General features: G+C 41.3%; 1 protein-coding gene and 1 long non-coding RNA gene across 16 annotated transcripts in view; one reads left to right on the top strand and one right to left on the bottom strand.

Annotated features, from left to right (window-relative positions):
* The window catches only part of DNAJB6 (DnaJ heat shock protein family (Hsp40) member B6), a 66,480-nt gene that overhangs the window by 19,295 nt on the left and 23,589 nt on the right, over window positions 1-23,596 (bottom strand). For 9 of the 14 annotated variants that reach the window (XM_084509511.1, XM_084509509.1, XM_084509510.1 and 6 more), the window contains 3 exons: window positions 22,408-22,539; window positions 21,410-21,551; window positions 19,809-19,879 (listed from right to left, as the gene is read on the bottom strand). In XM_084509511.1, the coding sequence (XP_084365637.1) occupies window positions 19,809-19,879; window positions 21,410-21,551; window positions 22,408-22,539 (345 nt within the window). Of the gene's footprint in view, window positions 1-19,091; window positions 19,880-21,409; window positions 21,552-22,407; window positions 22,540-23,596 lie in introns of those variants that run through there. The other 5 variants (XM_084509499.1, XM_084509500.1, XM_084509502.1 and 2 more) reach the window with 1 other exon arrangement.
* Window positions 1,879-19,485, top strand: LOC311431689. 2 transcript variants are annotated; one of them, XR_014689577.1, is made up of 3 exons: window positions 1,879-2,521; window positions 14,769-14,926; window positions 15,159-19,485. It is a non-coding gene; the product is annotated as an uncharacterized lncRNA (long non-coding RNA). The 2 variants fall into 2 exon arrangements; XR_014689578.1 differs by having other exon boundaries at window positions 13,037-19,485.

Here is a 23,596-nt window from a genome sequence, read left to right as displayed (position 1 = left end):
GCCGAATTCACAGCCATTTCCAGTCTCACTTAAGAGGTTTCCCACCAGCACACTACACAAACAGCACGTATCAGTTTGATGATACCGATGAAGATAAAGCCTGTAAAGTGCCATAAATAAATAAATAAATAAAGAGTAGGAAAACCACATGCAGAACCCAGGCAGCAGCATTCATGTCCTGAAAAACTGCAATGCACCAGAAACAAGAGACCCCTCCCTTCCCACAGAAACCCAAAGTTCATTGCTTTCCTGCTGATGTACAGAAGTCTTGCTCAACACATGCCTGAAGTTTAGTACAGGTGAGCAGGTGCAGGAATGAGAAACCCATTGCAGGCCTTAGAGCTCTGTGTGCACATCGCAAAGTCGCTCCGATTAAACCCATAAATACTTAACATGACTGACTATTAAACCAGATGCTCTGCACACACCCCGATAAATTACTCCTAACTGTGTTAAAGATCAACCTCAACAGCTTTAGTCTCATCCAGATGGCGTGAAAGGAACAGTTTAAAATGGAAGAAATCAAAACCATCTCATCCCTCGCCCCGGTGCCGGGCTGAGAGCATTGCCGCGTGCCGTGCCCCTTGCAGCCCTGCACCACCTCCATTGGGTGCCCCCACAAAACCCAGCTGCTCCCCGAGCTGAGCCTGTGGAAGTGGTGGAAAGATCTCCCAGCAAGCAATCAGTGCTGGAGTGAAGTTACAATGAAGTATATAGAAGTGAAAGACACTTGGTGCTCCCAACTCCCTGGTTAATTCAACTGCTGCTGAGCAAAGAGCCAGGGGAGCTTGCCTGGCTTCTGTCTGACCCCACAAGAGCTGATCCCCACATAACGCCATGGACTGGGGAGGAACCAGTGTTTGTCTTGAACCTTTCCTCGTGAGCTCCCTAACCTTCTGCCACCACGAATTTGCAATTAGCATTTTCCTACGCTGAGCTGCCCCGTGTTACACCAACCAGTATTACAACAACCAGTGTTATACCAACCAGTAGGCCTCAGCATTAGCCTCACCAGTTGCACATGCCACAAAACCTGCAGAGTGGCAGCTGGAGACAAACACTTCATGAACTTGGGTGACACTACAATGTCACCCATTTCTCCTCCACAAGAGTAAATCATACTCTCTGCCTGTCCCCATCACCCACATCACAGCCCACATGGCTCAATCCCCCTCAGTCCCACCACACAGCCATTTTCCATCTCCCCTTAAAGCTGGGACAAGCTTCAGCTCAACAGACCCCCCCCAGAAAAATTCTCTTGAAGTTTCTCCTCGTTCTTGGCGCAGGACAGCAGGATGGCACCACAGTGTAGCCACGTGCAATAACGTCACGCTGGCCACGGCCCAGGAGCTGAATCAGGCCGGGTGCTGTGCACAGCACCAGCCCCCACCTCCCTCTCATCGTGCCTGCAGCACCCCTTGCCAGGTGATCTGTAATTTGCAGTAACTATTTTCTCCTGCTCTGCATCTCTAAATATTAATGCTTAAAGGACTCAGAGCAGACGAGGGATAAAGCCAGCTGTATGAACTGGTGCTGAGCCTCACTTGAAAGGCATTTACCCTGGGAAGGCTCTGCTGTACAGGACATCACCCCCAGAGGTGCAGGACCATTGCTAGAGCTTTGCCAGAGCTGATGTTTGTACTGGGAAAGACTCTGAGGAGGACAGGTCACGTCATGTCATGTTGTGATCTCCACAGCTGAGCTCAGAAGCAGAATACCTGCTTGAAAAGCAAATTTAGGGGGATGGCGCTGCTCCAAACAGCCCTCCCATCCCGTCCCCCTGCCCGGCTCACCCTTGTGTGCAGCCCTGCAGCAGGGATCGACCTGAGTTAAAAATAATGCTTTTTCCACAGCTTATTTTTAACCCGGCCCAGCCCCTGCAGCCTGCTCCCGTGTGCCACACAAGGGCAGGGGGCAGCTCCTTCTGGCCACAAGCAGAAGGCCTGATTCACTGCTGCCAATATTAATTAAAAGCCTTGCAGTTAGTTCACTTGCTAAACTGGCTCAGGGAAGTTGTACTTCTAAGGGTTAATTCTGAAAAGGAGGGTTTCTGAATTACTGCTCTAAACCCAGCAATTAAAGTTTGGTTTTCAGGTGCGCCAGGTGCTCCCAAATGAAAAGGAGCTTCTAGGGAAAAAGAAATCAAAGGCAAGCTGTGATGCTCACCACAGCTGTAGGACATCAAATAGGACCCCGAGGGTGAAAAACAGCTTGTGGCAGCAAAATGCTGCTGCTGGAGAGGGGAAGGCAGGGATCCTTTAACCTGTCATTAACCAGCAGAGGGCAACATTGCCTATCACGAGGGGAAACGTTATCAGAAAAGTCACTGCCAACTCCTACTTATCCAGTAACGTGTTTAATGCGAAGTGGGAGCACGATTCCTGGGTCGGGTGGACACTTTTGGGGAGCCACCAGACACAGCCGAAGGACCTGTATTCATTCCTGGAACATGGAAATGGCACACAGGAGTAGCACAGGAGTGAGAAGGGAGACAGACGATGGTCCGGCTGAGGTGAGACAGGTAAGACACCAAGCACTTCATAAAAAAGCAGCCCTGCAAGGGCGGGAGCATGCTTCCACACCCATTTGGCTTGCACACCTGAGCCCCAGAGGTTTCCAACATGGGCTGCTTTCGAGTGCTTAAAATATGGGTTGTAACTAACAATTTGGGGTGGGTTTTGGTGGCTCAATCCCAGAATTTGCATGTCCTTCAAAGCACATGATGGAGTACTTTTTGTTTTCATCTGTGAAATGGGAGCAGCTGGTGCCCTCAGTGGTGGGGTACCACAGCAATTAAAAGCTTTTTAATTGATGACTGTGTTACCTTTTAAACATGGCTAATGAACTATGCCCAAAAGTCTGACGATGTCATAGCCTCTGTAAAAGGTTCTAAAATGGGTCAGCTCTACCCACCAAATAGGTAATGTTTGTACTAAACCTGCTTTTTATGATGACAGCATCATCACATGGTGTTAATTAATATTAGCACGTATCCTGGCTATCTGGAATCGAACTGAATTATACCAGGAATCAGCAGTAATTAACGGCAAGATAGTAATTAACAGAAACATACAGAACAAACTGGGGTAAACATCCTGAGGATCCTGAACCACATATTAAAATTTACCTTCACTTCCTGTGCAAAAGGAAGCCGGGCCTTAGTGGTTCCTGTACAGGAGGCCTACTATTTGCATGGCATTTTCTTACATGCCTAATGAAGAAAAAAAAAGGATATTTTCCTGTGTTAGGAAACAAAAAGCAGACAAACTGGTTCACATCTTCTCTGAAGGAAAGCTCCAGACAGTACTGTGACTTAGAAGATACTTCCTCTGTTCAAATCTTTCTTGAATGATGGCCTTCAGAGTGTTTGAGTGCCTTTATAACACCTCCAGACACGAGGTGATTCACCTACACTTAATTCTCGAGGGCTGCTGATGTGAAGCCACGTGCTTGCAGGGCATGACACCGTACCTCTGCTTTCAGAGAGGGCTCAACATTTACTGAAAGTGTTTGGGATGGTTTTAGTGTGTGCTGCTACTGCTTCTGACTAGCAGCAATAAGGAGGGTGAACGAAAAAGTCGGGCTTGCCTGGTCCTTCCTCTTGGGACAAGGACCTGGAACCTACCTCTCACCTGTGAAGTGCACCAGAGCTGCTCCTGACTCAGCTCCAGGAGGCACCCAAAGAACAAAAAGTCACCACTTACATACCTTTATCTGTCGCTAGCATTACAACCTGCGGATAAGATCTTTGCCCTGATAACTTTTTCCACTGTTACAACAGTTCCAGTATTAATATTTACCTCAGCGGATGATAGCAGGCTTCTTCTGAGACTGAGGTCAGACACTTTCTGGGAAACCTGGTACTTTGGAGGAACCTAAAATTCTCCTGGGGATTACCTGCTTCTTTCGTTCCTTCTCGTAGAAGCTCCACATCTAATATCGTACAGCACAGACAAAACACCAGGAGAACGAGCAACTACAGCAAAGCAAGCAGTCCAATTTGTGGGACCGAACGTGCAGCTTACTTTCAGTTTCTTTCATTTCTGTTGGGAGCAGGGGATGCTCGCTACAAGAAATCAGGTGTTTTCCAACACCGCGTGTACACACCCACACACACCCTCCCGAAATCCTGGGCAACGCTCTCAGCCATAAAAACGCTCCCTCTGCAGTACCCGAGGCTATGTTGGGCAAGTTCTTTTGATTCGTTGTTCTTGAACTTGTTGCTAAATGCCAGGAAACACTGATATTGAAGTGCTTAACAGCACGAGTTATAAAATCCACCTCAGCACACGCTTCATCAGGTTTGTCGGACTCAAGAGAAACTGAAATTTTCACCGAGTTGTCTCCAGCAAATGTCACCGTCTCAGTTTGACAGTGAAAGCCTTTAAAGATCTCCCTCCTGCAACTTCCTATGGTGCTTATGAGGAAAAGCAGCCATTTTAAAATCTACTGATTAAAAAAAAAATGCAATTAGTCTGCGAAGCCAAAAGAGCCTGAAATCATTCCGAAACTATCCGGGGAATGCCGCAACAGCTGCAGAAGCTGCACCATCACTGCTGGGGCAAAGTTTCTAAAAACCATAAAGGGAGCTTACTTCAGCCCTGGAGTTTACCAGCTGAAGTACCAGATGGAGGACAACGTTGAGTCATCTCGCACAAACTGGTGGCTTTCCCCAGTTACCGATAATCATTTTCCCTCCGGAGTAACTGTCCACCTCTCAGTACCGCTGTTATGTTCAGAAAGCACCCAGAGGTTAATGGTTTGCTGTGGTGACAGACATCCTCCATGCAAAGCGCTGGGAAATATTTAGCTGAAGCGGTGCCAGAGTGCTCAGCTGGTTATGAACTAAACATGTGGGCTCTCCATCAATGCCCTCTCCAGGCACTGGCTGGGATGTCCCACCTCATCCTTTTCACATCTCGCAGCCTGCGCCAGGCTAACAGCTGTAAAGCCCTGCCGGCAGCATCACCGGGCTCAAGCACATACCTGTTCCTACACCTGCCCGTGCTCACTTTGTAACTTTGGGGATTTTGTGCAAGGTTTCTCAGGGTTGTTGCTGTTTCCTCTGTTGTGGGAGCCAGGCTCATGCCCATTTCCCGAGAGAGGTTAAAAAAAAATATATATCTTTTCAGTGAGAGGAGAAAGCATGGGAGGTGGTGGTGAAGTCACTGGGAAGTGATGGAAAAATAGGGGATGGGAGATGGGGAGAAGGACAGACTGATGAAGCCAACATTGCACTTCTATTTCTGTCCCAGCAGAGCCATGCCTGCAGCACGCCTAGGATCTGGGAAAGGGCAGGGCTCCATGCTTTCTGCTTAACGCACACCGCAATCCTCTGCCCTTCTGGCTTTAAAAGCTGGCAGTGGACTTGCTGCTTGTGTTTCTGCTCCTCCTGCGCCAGCTCAGCCTGTTCCTGCACCACCCGTGCTCCCAGTACAGGCGAGGGCAGGGGAATCCCCACTGCGGTTCTGCGCCCGCAGCACCCAGCTGCCCCTTTCCTGCTGCTGCCACCAGCAACCAGAGGCAATGGGAGGACTTCTCGCACCCCTAAGCACTTCACACACCCCCCTCGCCCAGCTACGTCCCGTACCTCAGCCCTGCCCCAACACGAATCCAGCACTCCCAGCACATCAAGCTATTTCAGAAGGGATGATTCACCACAACAATACATCAATCTGCAACAAATTGGGAAAATTAAGTAAGTGTACGCCATATACTAATTGCAGCAGCATTGCAAGGAGGTATTTTGAAAGGAAACGTCCTCTGACAGGCTGGGGTGCCATCCATTGCTACAGCCACTCCTGTTTGATTACACCAAATGCTGCAGCCTGACAAACACGCAAGAGCCTGGATTTACATCCTCGCTGCCAAAATGTACCCCTCAGATGATCTTTTAGAGCCCAGTGGTCCTACATGAAGTTTGAAGACAGAGAAAACTGCGGCCATAGCACACCCAGGCCTCTGCAGAGCCATTTTGCTCTGTGCCCCGTATGCCTTATACAACTGCTCTCATCTTAAAATCATGATGTGGGAAAGGCAAACAGCAGCGGGTGACACGAATCCTCACGCTTCCAGTAGGCAGAGATGAGCCCATTTGTATGCTGCTGCTCAAAGTGAATTTTATTAAAGGTAAGAGACTTCATCACAAAAGAGCCTTATTCATCGTGGCACGGATTTTGAAAGGAAGCAGAGTGAGGAATGAGTTTCTCAGCTTGACATGTGTAAACACAAATTAAGATTCAAGCCTCAGAGTTTGAACAAAGGGACTTGATTAAAAAAAAAATGAGATTACTGAAAAGAAGATGCTTTCTATACTTCTCAGGCCAAATAAACCCAGAGACAATGTAGGTGACTTCAAGGACTTAGTCTATTCCCACTTCGCTGCTGGGTCACCTCATATCTCCACCACATTTTCCTTCAAATCATGCTGCATTTTTATTAAGTTTCAGTGTTGTCTTCAAAAGTGGCACTAGGGGCTGCTGCTCCCAGGGCAGCTCTCCCCAGCACTGTCCCTACACAACACAAAGACACGATGCAGACCACAGCGACCATCTCCGTCTCTCACAGCCCCTCAGAAGTCAGCCTCAGGCCAAAACCCTGGCAGGCTTCACCTCCACAACTCGGGTTTCCCTTTGAAACTGGATTTTGAAGCACAACACAAAGGCCTATCGGGAAAAAAAAACAAAACAACCGCCCTAGCAGCGTGAGGCAAAGCTCGCTGCTGGAGGCAACAAAGCACAAACAGAGCTCGCTGGGCACACGGGGCCGTCCACCAGCATAGCAGAAACACGAGGCCTGCGCCATTCTCTGGCGCCCATGCCACACGGCCCAGTGTCTGCAGCCACCATCCTGTCACAGGCCCAGTGTCCTCCTCGGTGCCCTGACAGAGGGCACAGGCTTCAGGACACAGCGCTGACACCTCTCGCTTGGGCTGGAGACCCTCCCGGGTGGAAAGGCCCCTCCGCTCCCCTAAGGACAACCTTGCCTTCAGCCCTCCTAGGAGGGACCGCTGCTAGGTGAGTCGTAAAATCAGCTTCTAGCTGATTACACAATTCTTCAGACAGCAAACAGAGAAAAACTGCTCTTCTATTTTTGCAACAGACTGATCTTTATCACATTTGGTTTTAATAAGGCCTCAAGATGAGGTCCTGTATCTCTGCTAGCAGCCTGCACTACAAGGAGCATCTCCGGGGCAGTTCAGAACAAGCCATAGTTTCTAAGTCAGTTTGGTTACGTTTTATTTCCTACTGATTATCTGATTTAAATCAATCTTCAAAGACCTAATGCACAGCAAACCCAGATTGCTGTAAGAGATAGATTTTATATAAAAAGCAAACCCATGCAATTAAACGAAAGAAAGAATCTTGCAAGTGACTTCACAAAAATGTGATGAACGACTTCCACGGCTGTTTTGTCAACACTTCCATAGTAATTTGGCAAGCGCACAAGACCGCCAAGTTTGTATTCTGATCAAGTGGCTATTAGCGCTGCTGAAGCCTTGCAGATGTGAGGCAGCTTCCCTGTCTTATATTGCATTGCCCTTGGTCAGTTTATAGGCTCCCATCTTTTCAGGTTATTCATTTGAAAAATATTCTCCCTCACACCTTGAGCCTTAAATATGACACCAAGGGTTTCACATACACTTATAAAAAAAAGTACGTTATATCCGTCAAAGTGTAATTCATTGCTCATCTATTACTAGGACAGGGGCAAGGAAATTCCAGCTCTCAGTGCCTGCACACATCCCTGATTTAACAGAGGCACACATACAAAAAAATACCAGAACCTTTTAATTGACACTGAAAATGTCACATGCTCCTGGCAACAGGAAGTCTGACAGCTCAATAGGTTTCAAAAATATTTTATGAACCTTCACCACAAAACCCAATCCTATTTTTGACATCTTCCTGACAACAAAGAACACCAAGCAATTAGCTGGCATTCCTGCTCGATAATGACACACTAATGAGAGGTCTGAATCTGAGATAAAGCATCTTGCTGCAAGTTGACTTTCAATACTAATTTTAGCGAAATATTTAACTAGGAACCAGAACCCAGACCTCACAGGTGCCTTCACTCCCAAGTTGCACCACCTTTTGCTGTTCAACATCTCCAATTCATCAAGGAAATCTCAAAGTTTCCAAGCTATCTTCTTTTAACCCCAAAGTTAAGCTGTTCAACCTGTGCCTTAAAACCACCATAGCTTAATACAATAATTTTTTCAAAGGCCTATCAATAATAAATACTGATACACATCAGCTTCTACATGCAAACAAATATACACAAAATTAGAAACAATCATTTATATGCACAGAAAGGAACTGCTCTGTGCATACTGCTCAAACTGAAGTCCTGACCAAATTAACCCTTGAGTGGAAAGCATAGAAATTAAAGTTTTCAGCTGAAAGTAACAAACACCAAACCAGAACCACGACTATAATCCAACAATAACAATACTTACAATTCTTTTGTGCCTGGAAACAGTATCATCAGTCATTTTATACGCTGCTTCTGAAGAGATCCAGGGAGAAGAGAGGATGTTTTACCGAGAGGGCTCTGTGAGCTTTTGAAGCAGAAGCAGGGTTCAAACACTGATGTTGGCATCTGCTCAGCACATGCAATGCAGCCATGCAAATCCTGGCAAGGCCATCGCAGTGGAGAGGTAGAGGTGGCACAGCAACCCCAGCACGGAGCGATGGCTGTTCATGGTCCAACGCCATCCCACCTGCCCTTTCTCTACCTTCTCATCAAACCTTTGGGATCCATGGGATGAAGCACAAAGCGCAATGACAACCATTGCTGACCACAGTCCCTGAGGCCAAAGCAAAAAAGGGGCAGGGCTGTGCTGAAGAAGCACCATAAAAGCAGGGACACTGGAGAACGCCAAGTTCCAGAGGGGAGCACAGGATGGCCAGTCGCCCACGAGCTCTCGGCACAGAGGTGGGTGTTCCCGTGGAAGCCATGTACCCACGCTGAGGCCACACACCAGGGGAACAACTCACCACCTTCAGCTGTCGGGACTAGCTGCTGCTCAGCATCACCTAGCTTATGGATGCACCTCCTGCGGTTCTGCAATGGCAACGAAAGCTTTTCCAAATATTTAAGTCACTTCGACAGCTGACTCACTATATACCAGTGGAATAAATATTTAAGAAGAAAAAAAAAAACAACGTCATCAAAACTGTTTCAACTACAAAGGCGCTTCAGTAGAACTAGCAAACCAAAGCACAGCATCCAGCAAACTTAATCCCCTTCCCTCTTGAACACCAGCAAACTCGAAACCTTCTCAGAAACACTTGCCAAGTTTGACTAAGATTTAAGATGCCAAACTTCATTTATGCCACAGCATTTCTCCTCGGCTCTGTAAAGTCAGTGCTGTTCACTTTGCAGAGCTGCGAGCATACTGCAGTCACATTGTTGTGTCAAAAGGAAACCCAAAACAGATGCACAACAGAAAGCTGACATTTACACAGATTTACATGCATGCAAGTTGGCAACTGACAGAAAAAGCCCCAGATTTTGCACTTTTGAGAACATTTCATCACTTTCCAATTAAAATTGTGACCTTGCCTGAACTCTGGGCATTGGACACAGTGTAGTAATTCTACAGAAACAAATTTCCTTTTACAGTAATTTTTAAAAATACTAAAGAAAAGAATTAATGACTGTTTTAACGACTTTTTCCAAAGAAAAAACTGCCAACACAAGAACACTAAGCTGAAAAAAACCCTACGAAGCACAATGCTGTAACTTCACCGATAGAGCCAGCACCTGCTGAGAGACAGATCTGTTCAGGGAAGCCTTCAGACACTGAATTTCCAGTGAGATGAACTGATAAATAAACCCACGCCTGTACCACAAAGACACTTGACGAGTCCCTGATTACAGTTTAAAAGAAAGCACTGCTACACCTCGGTGTCTATATGCATCTCAATCTCAAGTGAAAATCTGTATGCTTTAAGGAAAGATGTCACAAAAAAAAAAAAAAAAAAAAAAAAACCTGGAGAAACTCTGACCTCTATTAGTAATATACCATCTAATCTACAGTAAGGCTGCACTTCAAGTGCTGACATGGCTACACACCATGTACAGGCCCATACACAGCACCTGAGACGCCAATAATTTGGGGAATTTTACCACCACACCCAAAAAACACAGGAGTTAGCTGAATCCAGAGCCAAACGTGAATGAATGGCTAGTTGTTGGTACAGAAGAGGCTGGGAGGTGTAAGGCAGAAACGCACCCACCCCTACCTTCTGTCAAAAAAAAAAAAAAAAAAAAAAAAAAAAAAAAAAAAAGAGAAAGAAATATTCTGCAGTTGGAAACTATTCTGTCCAGGGCAGGAGGAACCTCCTCTGCAACAGAATAAATAGCATATTTAGGCACTCAGCTTCGTGATTTATTCTATGAAAGCAGTTACCAGGGATCTAGTCATCTTTTTATACAAACATTTCAAGGAGCAAAGCACACACATGATCTCAGAGCAACTGGTGAAGGAGAGGGAAGAGTGGAAACTACAGCTGAATACTCAAAGAATCTTTTGCTCTTCATTTTGTTCATCAGGAATAGGAAGGCTCAAACACCTGTGCCTCCTCTAAGAAATGTTTTATTTCCCTCAATTTAGCTTCTTGTAATCATTCCTTAAGATAGGAATTATCTTCTAGATTATTCACTGCATGAGAAAGCACTACATTTACCTCCTATTGTATGACACTTATAACTCTGTCTTGCAACCATTGAATTTGAGTAGTTAAAATTACAAAACACTACAAAAATACCATGAGTAGGGTTCAGGACAAATTACTCAACTTTCTTTTAACCTTTCAAACACAGAGCTATCTTCCAGTTCTTCTGGGATAACACTTTCAGAATGGATCAAAAAATCAGTCAATACCAGTGTTTTAGAAATACTTGGAAATGATTTACATTTCTGTTTATTGTCCTCCTTGCAATAGATATTGTAAGTTATATACCCTGTAGTATTAGCTATAACACCCCAAAAATATAAGAATATGCATCGTAAAGTATACCTAATTTTCTTTTTCCTTAGCAGTGATAAAAAAAACAAAACTTATAATGTACTTTGTCATATTCAGCCCAATTCCCTGGATGAATCGTTTTGCATAAGAACACCTGAACGCCCAACTCAAGTCTTCTTGAGCTGCACAGAGAACAGAATTGCATTTCCTAACTTTGAAATAGGTTCTCTATGGGACATAGCTCAAAAATTTTGAGGTTCCTTGGAAAACATGGATACAATTACTTTGCTTTAACAAATTACAGCTTGCCACTTTTAAACAGTAAGTTGTTTTGAAGTGGTTTTCTGCTAACAAGCAGTCCGCAAACCCAAGGTGCACAGTGGCTGTATGCCTCAGTTAGAAAGGTTTCTTTCCAGGTCTACTCTTAAGCCAGAAAAGGGCTTGTACAATTATTTGCTTTTCCATTACCAAGTTTCCAGGTTACTAAAGCTTTGCTTTTCAGTTAACAAGTTTCCAGGTTACTACAGCTATGTCTACATTGGTGAAGCTGCACTGCTCTGACTCCGGTTTTTAATCAGCAAGGGGAAACCCTTACAGTTTCTACAGTTTGTACAGAAAGGAGGCTGCACAAAAGCTATCTTAAGTACTGAATATTTAGATCTCAAAATAGTTCTTCTACAGTCAAATTAACCCTAAGGTTCAGTTCAGGAGTTCCAGCACTCTCCAGGCAGGGTACCCTCCCAAGAAAATTAGGAAGGACCTACAGAAACCACATGATATTGCCATATAATTGCTGCTGAGTTCGAATTCCAGGAGCTTGCCTGTCCACCAGCACCTCTCAGAAATAAACGTGATTAAAAATGAGTATTAACAAATGCAGCTCCAAGTATATTTAAAAGCCAAGTGTCTATGGGCAGTTTTTTTTTTCCACACATACAAGCCCCGTAGGAGACACTTCTCTGGCAGTTTCCTGTTGAAATATGTTTTTCTGACATAATGTACCCTTAGGTATTTAGCATGCTACCAAAACCAATCTAATTAACCAACAGCCAGCTTTTTTTCATCATATTAACTTAAGCTTCAAAACACACATATTGCTGTCCACTTCAGATCTAACACACACTAAAAATAAAAACTTGGAATGGTAAATTCTTTGCCCACATTTTTCAAACAAACAATCCTGTCTGCCAAATGAATCTTTGCCATAACATGATATTAACCTCTTAGCTTTCATCTCAGGACCCAAAACGAGGCGCTCTGAAGCTCTGCAGTCTGTTTTTGGTGAGAAGGGAGAGGAGACATGCAAGGACTCATGACGATTCCAAACCCAATTCCCTGGGACAGTCATCAAGGCCCTCGCCCTGGTTTCCTCTTTGTCACTGAACACCCAATTTGTCCACTACAATAAAGCAACTACTTACCTTAATAGGTTCAGAACACCTTCTCCCACTTGAATTCCTCTCTTGTCACATCCCAAACTGGATGCTTTAGGGTGACAGTCACACAGTGTCTGTGCTCTGGATGCACGTGTTGCCTATCTTCCCAGCTCCCTGCCTCTATAGCAGCTCCCAACAGGGATCTCCACACACAGCCCCAGCCATCCCTTCAACTCCTTCATCACTAAAGCATTCCCTGGTCTCAAAACCACAATAAAAATGTTATGAGCATTAACATAGGGGGAGAGAAAAAAAAAAAAGAGACAATCATGCTAAGGCAGACCCTACAAAGAAAGGTCTGAAGGACATTGCACCTTTCCATCTCAATCTGCTCCCCAGCCTCCTGAGTTTTCTGTTACTTCCATGTAGACCCAAACACTTGCTTCTTACTAAATCATATTTTTCAGAAAGATGGTCTTTAAGACACCAAAAGCTGGAGAAACCACTCCTCTTGGCAGGTTCTTTCAACAGTTAATCACTCATGTGTTAAAAAATGCATGTTTATCTTCTCATTTGAATTTGTCTAGCCTTACACAAATGTTTATACCCTTCTTCCAAACAAGGCAAACTTTAATAGCAGTTTATTCTTACTGTTGTACTTTTTTTTTTTTTTTTTTAAAGCAAACTAGGGTTTGGCACATCATCCTCAGGCTGCAGAAGCACCTCCTGGTCCTGCCCTGGAGCAGCACCCAGCATTAGAAAGTGAATTTCCAGCTCTCAGCTACTCCCCTGAATATTCACCTCCCAGTTTGTATGGAAGAATTTAAGAATCTCTTTTACTGAAACTCAGTATACGGTCAGATCCTTACCATAAAGGTAGTGATGGCAAGCAGTAATAAGAAACATACGTCCAGATTAGCAGATTAATTCTGGGAGGTGTCTGAGTACTTAACAGGGCATGCCCAAATAAATGAAGATAATGAAGTGTAATCTGCTGAGTATTATTAAGGAAAGCCTGGCCAAAGTCTTTTCAATAAAAAATGCTTAGTCCTACAATCCTGTAAGAGAAACGGGAAGAAATACTGGAGGAAATGCTGAGCTTTGGCATGTAGTTCATGTAGTTTTTCTCCATTTTCCTCCTATGAAATGGTTTCATAGATGAGTCCAAAGCAATTGTAAACCATCCATAGTCTGGCTTGCTTTGGACAGAGACCATTGCTGCAGAATATGTACTCCCACAGGCAAGAAGCAGAAGTCCCCTGCTGAGTAAGACAACTATCACACCTGCATGACAAGTGCTGGCAGTTTCTGTACTGGTTTTTGTTCTGTTCAGAGTAAAGGGCAGCCTCCACCTACGTGAAAAAAGTTTGCCAGAGGTGGCAAACCTGGTGAGTTACACGAATGTCTGATAAATAAGCAATTTAACCTTACTCCATGCATCAGTAACAACGATCAACACAGACACAATATATATTTCTGGAAAAAAAAAAAAAATGAAAGACCACTGATCTGCTCAGCTTCTCTACCAGATGCGTTAAAGTTTCTGCAGACATACGATTTTTTTTTTTCTCCAGGTAAACTCCCCTCAGATTTCAATCATGCCTGTGACTACAGCTGAGATAGAAGAACTTTATTCCAAATCTGCTGCTCTGCATCTTTAGCTATTTCGGTAACAGCTTCAGGCGACGGGGTTACAGACAGAACCAAAATCTCTCTCTCTATAACTCTCTCCTGGCCATCAGAACACGTGTCCCAAAATTTGAGCTTTCTGACCAGTCACACAAGCTGCATTCCTCACCCATACTATTAACTCATTCAAAATTTACAAGTGAGAAATAACACAGATTTCACATTTGATGTTTAATATTCAATAAAAGGAGGAACTGAAGCCTTCTGAACATACCACGTCATTTGTTATTACCAAATAAAAGACAAGCATCCTTACTGCAGTCTTCACAATCTAAGCATTAATATATAATCTGTCAGAATTCACATTCAAGTTTTTTGAAAGCATTCGTCTTTATTCTCAGTGCCGGTGAGCTTGCAACTACATTTCTTTTTCCCTTTTTTCTACCAAGTTTTTTTCAAAGTTGGCTGCATTGAAAGGAATAGCTGAAAGAGCTCTCATCTGTGATTCAGTAGAAAGGATAAGCTACAGAGCAAACTAAAGCATTAAGAGTTATTACTACAAGCCTCCAAAACACATTCTCCTGATTGTCAATTTTAAGTAAAGCTCAGAAGTTATCTATTTCTACTGATTTTTAAAATGAACCCATAATACTGCAAATGCCAGCATTATTTAAAACGCCAGAACACTGAGGAGACAGTTCCATTAAATGACATCCTTTTATTAGAACTTTTTATTTACCTTCTGAATTAAACATAGTTTAATCCCCACCATTACATTTTGAAGCTGACATCTGCTCAGGCAGAAGACTTCGGCTCCCTTTATGCAGAAGATAATTAGCACTTGGGCCAGCAGTGCAATCTGCCTCACCCCAAGACGTCCTATTTGGATACTGCAGATTCAGATACTACAGCATCCAGACTACCACCTGGATTTCAGACACGGTAAGCATGACAGGGGATATAGTACTCGTGGGTTTTCAATTAACTTCCTACCAGCTGCTGTAGGTAAGATAATACCTAATCCAGCAGGAAGCCTGCCAGAGCAAGGTTAGTTTTCAGAGAAGTTTCAATGACTTTTAATCAGCAGTCAGCTCACATGGGTTCAGAGTTAGATATCACGTGGTCACAGCATTTTTTTTCTTGCTTTCATTTTCTTTTCTTTTTTTCCTGACAGCAACATCTCAAAATTGTATAAAACAGCCCTTTCCTGCTCTAACTTTTCAGTAGTGCACCTCACTGAACCATCAAGTCTGATCAAGCAGCAGATCCACTACAATTAAGAACTCCAAAGGTACAGTTTGCAACACTAACAAAGTGAATTTTTTTCGTTCCAACATTACTGCAGCATAAGGACCATTTCAGCATCCTGGGTGGAAGATAAAAAGCTTTTTACTTAACCACCACTTGAAGACAAGCAATAACAAGAAGAAAACCCAAACTATCTATGTTTAGAACTATGTAAAACAAGTTTGAAGTCACAATTCAGTCCCAAAGTAAACAAGACCAGGGAGAACAGATAGTATATAAAAAGCTTTCTAATCTTATGTCAAAAAAAGCAGTTTCCAAGTCAAGGTTACAGTTCACTAGCAGGTCACTGATGTCTGTATTGCAACCACGCTGTGAGAACTTAGGTTTAAAATAAGCCTAAGTTCTAAGACATCAGGATCGAAGAGAAAGGTTTTCCAAAAACACTTTTGAAACACTTCCCCCAAAAGGCTAACAAGAATTCTAAGTTAAAGTAAGGGATTGCATTCCTGTAGAGTGCTTTTGAAAAGTTCCCGGTCATAAGCAGCATTCAACTGTAACACCACGTGAAATGCCAACAACCATCTTCGAGGTAGACACAATCTTTATACAACACAGATTAAACTAAGGCAAAGTAGGAAACAAGCTCACCTTCCAAACAGAACAGAAGCACATTCAAGAAGAGAGTTCGGGTTTAAAAAAAAAAAAAAAAACTTCCCTTATCACTGGGCAATCCCACAGATGGTCTAAAGCAGACACACACCTAAATACAACACAGACAAGCCTCCACTTACACCTAGAGCTAAAACATAGAGGCAAGCAAACAAAACAGCCAGACACAAATACTGACAGAGAAGAATAAAAACCTTGGGCTTGTTTAGAGGCTGTTTTGGTTTTTCAAGTCTTTTCCAAGTCCTGTCTTCAGCATTTGAAGACCCAGTCCACTAATCACAAGCTGATACAGGATGTCTTACAAATGCTAGGTACACTTAGCAGAGCTTTCTTCCTTATACCACAAAACGTCTGAGATTCAACATAGAGGGTCTTTTAAGGAGTCTTTTAAGAACTGAGAACTACAATAGCTGCAACAATTTTAAAACGTGTAGCATTCTAAGGCAAAAATCTAATTTTTTTCAGTAAAGCAAAGTAAAACGGTAGCTGTCATGCAATCTGAAGAGAATCATGTTAGTGTATTGCACTGAAATTGCTGCCATGCACAGAGACACAAAAGAGGTTGCACCAAGGAAAAGCATTACAAAGTTATTGTATTCTACCAATGAACTTTGAAGCAGAGCAGGAGAGGGTGACACAGCAGGTTCAAGAACTCCATCTTGTTTTTTTCAAACCACTGGAGGTGGTTTGTTTTAAAGTGGGTGGTGTCCCCAAACATCAATCCCTCATACAAAATCAATCCCTCATACGTGAAGAAATTGTACTTTTAATCATACAGTACCCATTTTTGACAGTTATCTCCTCCCACTGCATGTTTGATGTAAATCCTTTTGTAAAATTAGGAACCTTTGCTGTTATTAAGCATTTTGTGCTACTTTGGCCAAAGCTGAAGTTCAAGGAAATTTGTTGCCCTGGATGAATCATTACCAAGTGAGTCAGTTTTGTACATACATGCAAAGTACATATTAGTAAGAAATTATACAAAAGTTTTCAAAGCAACCTAATAAATGTGTTTTACAGAACAAGGAAACTCATTTCAGCAGCAAAATTACAAAGAAAGTTTGAATATATAATACATATTAGGAATTTAAAATGGATCCACAGAAAACACCGAATGAGGATTCGTTTTGTGCATTACAAATTAAGCTGAATGCAAGAAAAAGGAGCTGTGCTATTTCAATTAATTCTACATATTGAAGCAGGTGGAGACTATCACACCTCAGTCAAATATGAGAGTGTGCCAGTTTTTACATCCGGACCTGGAACTGCCAGTAATATATTTAGAATAAGTATCCACCCAGTTCAATTGTCAGCCTGCTCAGATGCTGGTGTTTGGGTATCTGCTTACTACAGTAGAGATCTTTACTCATGGATTTACTGATGAAACTTGTTTCTTGTCTGTTTTTGTGCTTTGCCAGCTTCTTTCTGCCAAGAAAGTGCAGTGCTGCCGTTTAAGACTGCATCTTCCTCTAGCTCTGACAATAACCAGCTTCAGGGATCTCAAGGCAGAAGAGAAACCATCCAAAACACTGGATCTTCATCAAATTTACACTGTTAAGGGATTTCATTAGGGAACGTTTGAGTGAATGATCTATAGCTCTATAGTATCACACTTTTCTGGTTAAGGTCTAACACAAGCGTGTGGGTGGAAAACTGCCACTAGCAACTATGCTACCGTAATTACCTTCTTAACTTGAACTAGTTAACTTAAATGTTAACCTATAAAGGATAAAAACTGGGATTAAAATAGAAGGTAAAGATTGGAAGCTTAACATAAAAGCTATGGGTAACCACAGGAAGGAATTCAAACTCAACTCCGGATTGTCCTGATTTTATTTGAGTTGGTTAACCAATTTTGAAGCACTTTTTACAGTTTACATAACTTAAAGGAACACTAAGTGTCCTAGAAATGTAAATTAACATTTTTCATAACTCAAGACATCACAACAAAGCCAGATTTTGAAATAAATTGATTGTTTAGTTATCTGGATCAGGAGGGAACATACACGGGGAAGGAAAAACAGCATTGATAAGAAAATGCTTAAGTTCTAGACTGAGTTTGTGCTTCTACACCAAAAACATAACACTGAAGTAACAACTCTGCAAAGAACTTGAAAAGGGATGTAACATCTGTGGTCCCAAAACCGAACTATATATTAACGCCTTCTAACTCTTACTTTATTTGGTTGTATTAAATTAACGCTGAAGTAGAAGGACAAATTCCAGATATGCCAACTCTGCTGTAAATTTGAATCCTAATCTAGCAGTTTTTTAGATTGCTGGGTTTGGGTTAAATTGAATCAGTTATCCTGCATGATACACATGAGCAAATCTTTTCAATATATTTAATAATCGATGCGTTTGTTAGTACAAAGCAGATGGTGTTCAGTAAAAAGTCATTAAGTGATTATTTAAAAACACCATGCTATTTTTTTTAAACATTAAGCAAGACTAAAGAATTTGGTGAAGGCCAGATGTTCAAAGCTGGTGCACAGACAAAATTGTACATCTGTAATTTATGATATTACCCAGAGGCTGGCAGGTATTAACAAATGCCAATACTTATTTGCATGCTTCCCCTATGACATCATCTTTCACTAAACTTTGAAAATCTGGTCTTAGCTACAAATTAACACTTTGCTTCACTCCATTAATTAAAAAAAGGCATCCATCTTTTTGTTTCTGGTTGATGAGTAATGTGAGATATTTTAACCATATTTAGCTTTCATTTGTCCCTATTAATTTTGTGCAAATTTGCTCCAAAGTCACCATGTCTCAAAACGTGAGAAAAATTTTCAGAAAGCTTTTAAAAATACTGATTTTCCTGTATACTTGTGTTCACTACAGATTATTTTTTGAAGCAGTCTCACAGTCTCAGAGCTTAAAGCCTTAGTTTGTGTTTTTTGTTTTTGTTTGGTTGGTTGATTTTAAACAGTGTGATTTATTTTCTGCCCAGGCCAAAAAAAATAGGGCAAAAGATGGAGTTAGAGAGTCAGCCTCTGAACGCTTCTTAAAAATAGGTGCTTCAAATACAGGTTTAGAAAAGAAATGAAATATGTTTTCAGTCACACTGAAGAAAACATCTGTAAAGGAAAAAAAAGGCCCTCATCCTTCAGATGGAAGAAGAAGGTGGTGGGAAAAAAAGCACCGATTTCCCAAGTTGCCCAAATCACACACAGACACAAGAAGGTTACAAATGCCATTCATGAAAGAATGCACCACAAACATCAGCATTTATTCATTTTGATTTTTTTTTTTTTTAGCAAATGACAAAAGACCCAGCTTACTGGCTTCACTTTTGTTTACCTTTTGCTTACATTACACATTTAAACATTTGTCAAAACTTACTAAGTTGTCTGCATTCATGCACAACTAGAAAACATCCTTAATTTATTTAAACCAGAAATGCATTACCAGAAATGTATTAACATCGTTCACTAGTAAATATTAAAAAAAAGTTGAAATTATTAAAAAGTTTATCCTGGAAATGTTAACTTCACAGCAGACTTAAACTACTAGTTGGCTCACATTTCAAACAAATTGGAAAAAGCAAGATTCATGCTAGTGTTAGTGTACATCTTGCCCTAGCACTACTGAAGAATCATGGTTCACCTTGGATCATAGATAATAAAAAGAAAAGTGCATACAGAAATTTACAACAATTTTAAGGACAAAAAAATGGTCCTATCGATGTGGTCCCAACAATAAACTTAAAAGTCTATGACAAATACAAGCTCCCGTGAGCTATTCATACTACTTAAGTACGGATATACAGAAAGTTGAGTTCATTTGAAATCTTCAAAAAATGTTCCTGTCAATCCTCAAATGGTGGCTGTTATAGCTTAAAATTTCTGTTAAATGCGTGCGTTGAATTACTTGTTATCCAAGCGTAGCAGCTGCTCCTTACCATTTATTGTTAGCGACCTTAACTGGCCATCTTCTTCAACTTCTACTCTCTCTTGTCCGTTCTCAACAATTCTGTAGGACAAATAACAGTTTGTCATTTCAGAGCACTGTAACTGGTTTGAAAATATACACCAGACCTAGGCTTTTAGATAAAGCACAACGGAGCACTGCCTGCTTAATACAACTGTAATTGGCAAGCTTTCACATTTAACAGTGCAGGAGCTGTAACTAGCAACCATCTGCATTTCCCCACTGATATTGCTTATTTATAGCAGGAAAATTGCTTTGTGGAAGTTTGAATCCTACAGTTTGTGCAGTTCACAGGTAGAGCTGTCACCTTGAATTGTCACAGCTGTACTGACACTACTTACAATTACCTAGGACTAAATGTCTTTTTTATAGATAGAACTGTGCTGTCTTAACATTGCATTTTGTATCATTTGTTACATGCATAATGTTCTAGAGCCAATCACAATTTTGCTTAACATAAGACATGCAAGACAGTCTTCAATCCACTTTTAACTTGATCAAAGCAATTGAATTGGAGACCAACTGTATGATGAGTTTAGGACTAGCATGTACTAGGCAGAAGTTAAGTATCCTTGAATAGAATGGGATATTATTAATAAGCTATGTGGTTTTAAGTTGTTTGTTTTAAAAACAGAAAGATGAGCAATATTTAAATTTAAAAAAAATTCATGCCAGAAATTTTCACTGTCTTGGCATTCTCCCCTCATAATTAAAAGAAGCCACATGGATGGATACAAACTTCTCTGATAATCAGACTTAGTAAAGAGAACACACCCATATCAAAAAGAGGGAGAAAGGCTTCCTGTCCAAAGCAAAGCATTACTCAAAATTGCTCCATAAATTCCCAAATGCAGTCATTTCTCCATCACATATGGGTAGGCTATGTACAGTACCTGAAAATTCCCTTTCGAATAAATAGGAAAAAGTTTTCTCCAAAGTGGGTTTCAGTTGCTTAGTTCACTCAACAAATGAAACAAAATGAATTTTTACACAGAAATTCAACTTCACTCAAAAACTGTTTGGGAAAGCACACTAGAACAGATGTTAGGGAAAGTTATTTCGTGTTATCTCAAGTTTCCCAATTCCAGTCAATAGCTTCAATATCAACAAAAGCCAAGCATACTTTGCTCTTCTCAAGCTGACTTGGTAGGCAGCAGTCAAAGACCGTGATAAAAGATGGGAGGATCCTAAAGCCCACAAGGACCTCCGCTGCAGAGTCCCTTTCAAACAGCAAACAAGATACTGCCATCATTTTTCATCAGGGCAGTTCTCACAGCCAGCCTTATGCAGTTCAACCCTCCTTGACTCTTCGGGTTTTTGTCTCAACTCCTGTCTTTTCTATTTTCCCATGCTACAGCTGCAAGCAACTCAGCAATGCCAAGAGTTACAAAACCCAAAACAACTTATCTGCCTTAAAAGAAACCTCACAAATTCAAACTGTTATGACCACATAATTTAAAAGGAAATAATTATACACACATGTGTATGTGTTTTTATGTATACGTATATTTATATGCATGTATGTTCAGCTATGCATTTCTATATAGTTTCATAGAAATGTATCACTCTTACCTCTTTGTAGTAATTTTTCTGCCGTTGACTATTTTAGTTGAGGTTGATACTGATTTGAAGTTACCCATCCCACTGCCACCAAACGATGTGGAGGAGAACGAAGTAAGACCTCCATGTCCCAGTGAACCAAACGAAGTAAAGCCTATTGGTGAAGAAGTTCACAGGAAAAGTATTTGACCAAAACCATATTTCTGTATGACTGTGAGCTTCAAATTTATCAGCCACCGGGACTACATCCTAGCTTCACAACACACTTTGATGGCTGCATCAACACAACATCAGTGACTGATGGCATTGAACACTGGTATGAAAATAAAAACCTGACTCCAGCACTATCACCTTTTCCCATATGGACCCACAGTTCCAAATGCTGAGCACTGTCCAAAAACTGTTTGTCCCTTCCTTTAAAGGAAAGCCATTCAAGCCTGTCAGTTGAACTCAACCATTACACCATTCTTTCCGCTCAAGGTAAAGATAATAACTTCAGAGTCTTATTTTTCATTTTATCATAGAAGACTGGATGCCTTGGGTTAGCAGACAAAATAAGTTTTCTATCACTAATGTGCCAACTAAGACCCAAGATCCTTTAACAACACTGAGTAGCAGCAAGTCTCAGCAACCTCTGAGACACAGACTTCAACATTCAAGTTAACTACCCCTAACTCATACTTAGTACTACCGTGTTTTTTTTCCCCGCAGTGAATTTTCAGGACCTCACCCAAAAGCCATGACACCAATACTGAAACAGTTCAAAACCAGTTCTAAGTTCTGGTGCTACAGTTCCTTTATGGCTTTAAATGCAAACAATTCTACTTCTTTGAGGTCTGTTTACTTTTCCTGAGCTTTCGGGTAGACCTAAGGTTTTATTTACATTCAGACTTTTCAGATAGCATCCTAAATTCAAAAACATGGCCTCACAGTTGATTAAATGAAGGCAACTTTACATCAAGATGTTTTGTGAACCAAAACAGAAATTCCATGTTATTCGTGATATTTACCTGTGTCAAATGAAGGGAAAGCACTTCCAAAACCAGGGAATCCACCAAAAGCAGAGAAAAATGATCCGCCGCCTCTGTTTCTGCTTCCCCTTGGACCCCGTCTGTTCCCGAAAAAGTCTTCAAAAGGATCTTCTACAAAACACAAGACAATTAAAGAGGTTAATCTCACTGAGCGATCCCGTATTTAAACAGTTTCAATTAAAAAAAAATCCTGTTATAATTGAGATTCTTCCTTTGAAATATGTGATTCTACTGAGCCGAACAATCCTCTAAAAGAGGCTCCTTTTGGACTAAATTCTAACTCATTTTTATGTTTACAAATGATAAGTGGTTAATCATTTTAACTATTTAGAATTAAAAAGCAGTAAACCTAACAAAAAGGCTTTCATTTTTCAGCACAAAGGCAGTTGGTAAGAGTTAAGAAAATAGCATGCTTCAGATGCTCACATAGCATAACAAAGTATGACAGAAGAAATCAAATCAGTATTTATTTGAAGATAAATATGTCCACTGAGTTAACATTTGACAGATTTAGAACTTTTCAGATACAGAATGACCCCTACTACACAGCAAAATTTAACAATTCCTAGAATATTGCACACACTTATATGCACTTCCTAGTTTACTGCCCTACAAGATTTATTGCAGACCACCCCGACAGTGTCTCTAAAAAGTAACTTCCAGCTAGGTTCTATCAATAAGCGAAATATAAAAAGAACAGCCAGGGACTGACTGATGACTCAATCTGCAACTATTTTACGTGTTTATTTTAGCACTTGCCACATTAGGCACTTCAAACACTTATTCTGAGGCACATTCAGGTAGTAAATTATGGGACACTGTTCATAAACCTACAAAAGAACCATTCAGGCCCTACCAAGCTATAGGCTCTATATCTTTATATATACTTCCATATATATACACACATATCTGTGTATGTATATATATATATATATATATATATATAAAAAACAGACACCTATACAAGAACTTACCTATTTACTTAAAAGTAATTAAATTTTCCTAAAGAAATATATATCACTAGGACTGTCTGAAAAATGCTTTTTACTAAAGCTCTTAAAACAAAGAGGAACATACAATTTTAATCAGGTATTATTTTTAATCAAGTACCTGTTATGTTAGATTCAGAAGAGTACAACTACTTCAACCACCCTCTCAGTCAGAATCA

This window comes from Aythya ferina (assembly GCF_964211825.1).
Source record: "Aythya ferina genome assembly, chromosome: 2".
In the NCBI taxonomy this organism is placed as follows: domain Eukaryota; kingdom Metazoa; phylum Chordata; class Aves; order Anseriformes; family Anatidae; genus Aythya; species Aythya ferina.
Note: the sequence above shows the minus strand (reverse complement) of the source record. Positions and strands in the feature narration are given on the sequence as shown.